We start from the raw sequence: 3,943 nt of genomic DNA on the forward strand, positions 1-3,943 counted from the left end.
AGATGTTGCAAATAGGCTCCACCTCTTGCGCTTTTTGTGTCACAAAGGAGTTCCAAATACGACGCGTTGTGCATAAGTCAGACCTTTAGTAAGTCACACCACAGTTGTTGTTACTAACTGAGAAACAAGAGGTGTTGCTTGGGTCTTGAAAGGAGGCTTCCGAGCCTCTTGAAAGGAGGCTTCCGAGCCTCTTGAAAGCAGGCTTCCGAGCCTCTTGAAAGGAGGCTTCCGAGCCTCTTGAAAGGAGCCCAGACAACCAGAATGCATGCATAATAGAATTGTTTTTCTTTTATGCGATGCCTATGCGCATCAAATTTCAACTGATGAGCTTTGCACAACAATGCGAATCTGATGAAACTTGGATCGGTAAACGATTTTGATCGTGCATTCTCATGCGATGTGTGGTTGTCTGGGAGGCTTCCGAGCCTCTTGAAAGACCTTACGAGCTATTTTATGGAAGGCTTCCGAATTCCAAGCATCTTGATGAGAGGTTTTTGAGCACTTGAAAGGAGGCTTCCAAGCTTTTAGAAAGGAGTCTCCCGAGTCTATTAAATGACGGCTTGTGAGCCCCCTGAAAGGAAGCTTCGGAGTATCTTGAATAAACACTTTTGAGCCTTGCGAGCCTCTTGAAATGTGGCTTTTTAGCCACTTAAAAGGAGGCATGGGAGTATCTTGAATGGACGCTTCACAGCCTCTTGAAGGAAAAAATCCGAGCCTCCTGAAGGGAGGCTTCAAGCCTTTTGAAAAAAGGCTTCCGAACCATTAGAATAGAGGCTCCCGAGCCTCTTGAAAGGAGCCTTCCGAGCCTTTTAAAAGAAGGCCTCCAAGCCTGCTGAAAGGCGGCTTTCGAGTCTCTCTAAAACCACTTTAGGGTTTTCTGAGCCTCTTGAAGGAAGGCTTTCGAGCCACTTAAAATGAAGCTTCTGAGTATATTGAATGGATGCTTCTGATGTTTTCGAGAATACGGTTCCAAGCCTCCTGAAAAAAGAATTCCGAGCCTCTTTGAAGGATGGCTTCCGACCTCTTTAAAGGAGGCTTCCGAGCCTATTGCAAAATGCCTTCCGAATCCTTTGAAAAGATCCTTCCGAGGCTTTTAAAAGAAGCAGAAAAAAGTTTATAGAAAAAAGCTTAAAAGAAGGCTTCCGGGTCTCTTGAAAAAAGGCTCCCGAACCTCTTGAAAGGTGTCCTCCAAGCTTCTTGGAAGGAGGCTTCCGGAACAGCGTAAAAGGATGCTTCCAATTCCTTTGCAACGAAGCAACTGAGCTTTTCGGGAAAAAGTTTTCATGTCTCTCAAATGGAGGCTTCCGAATCTGTAGACTCTTGATTTTAATCAAGAATCATATTCTTAACATATTATTCAACATTCTGTTTTGATCAGGTAGATTGCATAGAAGATTTTTCAAATTTGTTCGTCCGAGGTTTTGCCTTTTTGATCTTTTGTCATGCAGCCCTTCATCCATTGTACTGGTTTTGGAGGGCAGGATTCAATAGTCCATGAATTACTGATCTCCATGCGTATTATGTACAAGACAACGTTTTGAAATAAAAAAAAATCAAAACTTTACAATAAGTTTTGATAAAAATTGTAATTCATCCGCCATTACGCATTTTTCTCCGAGGTACCCCCTGGGCCCAACGAAGGTACCCCCAGGGGTTGAGAACCGCTGTTCTACACGGTTAGAAAAAAATACCTAATTTTAGATACTTTTTTTCTCTTACATCTCCCTCCCACTTCTCTTTGTTGTCATAAAATGAAGAGCGAAACCACTCAGCTAGGTGTGGGAACCCAACGTTAAGTAATCATGTTTGCAAAAGTTAAGTAAAATTTAACCTAACTTTTGGTTAGTTTCTATTTAAATTTAAGTATATTTGACATAATATTAAGCAAATTTTACATGATTTTAAGAAAAAATTACTTAATTTGAAAAGGACCTTATATTAGGTACTTTTTTCTAACCGTGTAAGCTTTTCAAAATTGTAAGCTCTGAGATGAGGAAGAAAACTTTTAAAAAATGAAAACCTGAATGATGGATTTTATAGCATTTTCCGTAATTTGTCATCATAATGTCAGAAACGAAAATTGTTGAGTTGTGCACGAAACCGTCGATATATCCTGTACGTCTTATTTTCTCTATTCAATGGGCACCTTTTTAAAACGAGTTTCACAGTTCGATAGCATTAGGTTTTTTTGTTCAACAACAGTCGTTTCAAATATTGGTAGCTTTTTATAGTTTTCAAGCAAATTATCAGTATCGATACTCCCCATTTATAAAAAATCTCAGCTAGGTCTGCGGTGACACTTTATGGCAGCTCAAGTTAGGTCTGCACTGGCATTCATATTTTTTGAATCTGCATCTCCCTCCACGCTTACCCCTATCGAGGTAATTGCGTGGTAATATTTGCTTCAAACGTCTAATTTTGAAAGTGATCAATTTCTCCAGAATTGTGGTAATTAGTTCTCTTAATCGCACTTAACATGAATCGCACTTATGAAATAGTTTGAATACAACAAATATGTGTTTTTTTTTTAAATTGCCCATTTATTGAGTTATATAAATAAAAACGCATTTACAATTGGGAAAAAAAAACGTTGACAGCAAGCAAAACACGAATTCGATTAACCTTTAGCAACCTCTTGGCTAATTACCCATAAAAGGTGAAACCGCTTGAGCTACCCGCCGAAGAGGATGAGGTCGCGTAGCTATTGGTGTAGTAAGTAAGGTAGGGACACGTGGGACAGAAGAAGATCGCGTTTAATCCGTAGTAAGCGAAGCAAAAGGCACATGCTGAACTGGTTCCATACAACTCCACAGCGAAGGTTTCTCCCAACGGTTTCACATTGAAGTGCATTCGGAGGCATTCCTTTGCGATGCGAACGGCCCGCTTGCATTTGTCGCATTCCTCTTCCTGTATTCTGGCTTGGCACTTTTCCACGTTTTCGGTAGCGTTGTACAGACCGCACTGCCGAGTGGCCAGCGGCACGTCAACTCCCGCGCTGTCAGTGTACAGTCCCATACGCATCAAGGTGCATCGTAGCAGGCAAGCGGCAGCCGGAACGTTGTAAGCTCCTTGTTGGACCATGGCCTGCAGGTCCTGGTGCGACAGACCCAAGATGGAGGCGCACTGCAGGAAAACTCTGGTGTACTGCACGTCGGTCTTCGGAACATACTCCTGCACGTTGGATTTCAATTCTCCATACTGGTCGGCATAGCACTGTCCCAATTGATTAGCCCGAGCGCACTTGTCGAAAACTGGAACCTTGTGGTCGACATGCTGCATGCAACGATCGGTGCGGTTCTCGTAGCAGTTATCTTCCGCATCCGGAGCAAAGAAGTTGGCGTAATTCGGTGTGAACTTGGCCACAGTATCGTTCCAGACATGAGCGACCACACCCACGCAGTGGATATTGCAATCTCCACTGCCATCGTTGTTCAGATATTTGGCGCACTCGTTGCTGGTCGAACTGAACGTTTTGAACACAGCGTCATGCCGAGCGAACACTCCGCCAAGTAAGGCGACCACCGCGATTGCGACCATTGAATGCAGACGATTCATTTTGATGACACTAATTAGACAAACTGTTGCTACACTGAAATGCTGCTGTTCAGTTGTGTGCTCTCTGGTGGCTCGCCCAGAGGCTTAAGTAGTTCTTTTGCCGTTTTGGCTGTTTTGGGCGCATGCACGTGCGGACGTGCACCGAGCCAGGAAACCGAAAATTCGAAAGCGTCCGATTTAAATAATAAACATACGCACTAGCATATGTAAATAGTGGCTCGCGGGGCTTATCCAGTCCTGAGAAATTGGTTTTACTTTTGATGAATGCAATGGGGCAGAGGTTCCCAAACTTTTGGATATGCGACTCACCTAGCAGAATCCCATATTGCTTGCGACCCACCAGGTACCAAATGCATTGATTTTGTGAAATTAGATAAAAATGAGTTCG

At 43.0% G+C, this 3,943-nt stretch overlaps 1 protein-coding gene across 1 annotated transcript; it reads right to left on the reverse strand.

Moving 5' to 3' along the window:
• Positions 1 to 2,643: 2,643 nt before the first annotated feature.
• Positions 2,644 to 3,555, reverse strand: LOC134221278 (general odorant-binding protein 45-like). Its single transcript, XM_062700480.1, has one exon. It carries the CDS (start codon positions 3,553 to 3,555, stop codon positions 2,644 to 2,646), a length of 912 nt encoding a protein of 303 aa, XP_062556464.1.
• Positions 3,556 to 3,943: the final 388 nt, after the last annotated feature.

The sequence above is a fragment of the Armigeres subalbatus genome, chromosome 3 (assembly GCF_024139115.2).
Source record: "Armigeres subalbatus isolate Guangzhou_Male chromosome 3, GZ_Asu_2, whole genome shotgun sequence".
Classification (NCBI taxonomy): domain Eukaryota; kingdom Metazoa; phylum Arthropoda; class Insecta; order Diptera; family Culicidae; genus Armigeres; species Armigeres subalbatus.

Excerpts from the sequence above, each read along its gene's own strand:
- LOC134221278 (XM_062700480.1), bottom strand. The coding sequence starts at position 3,555 with ATGAATCGTCTGCATTCAATGGTCGCAATCGCGGTGGTCGCCTTACTT.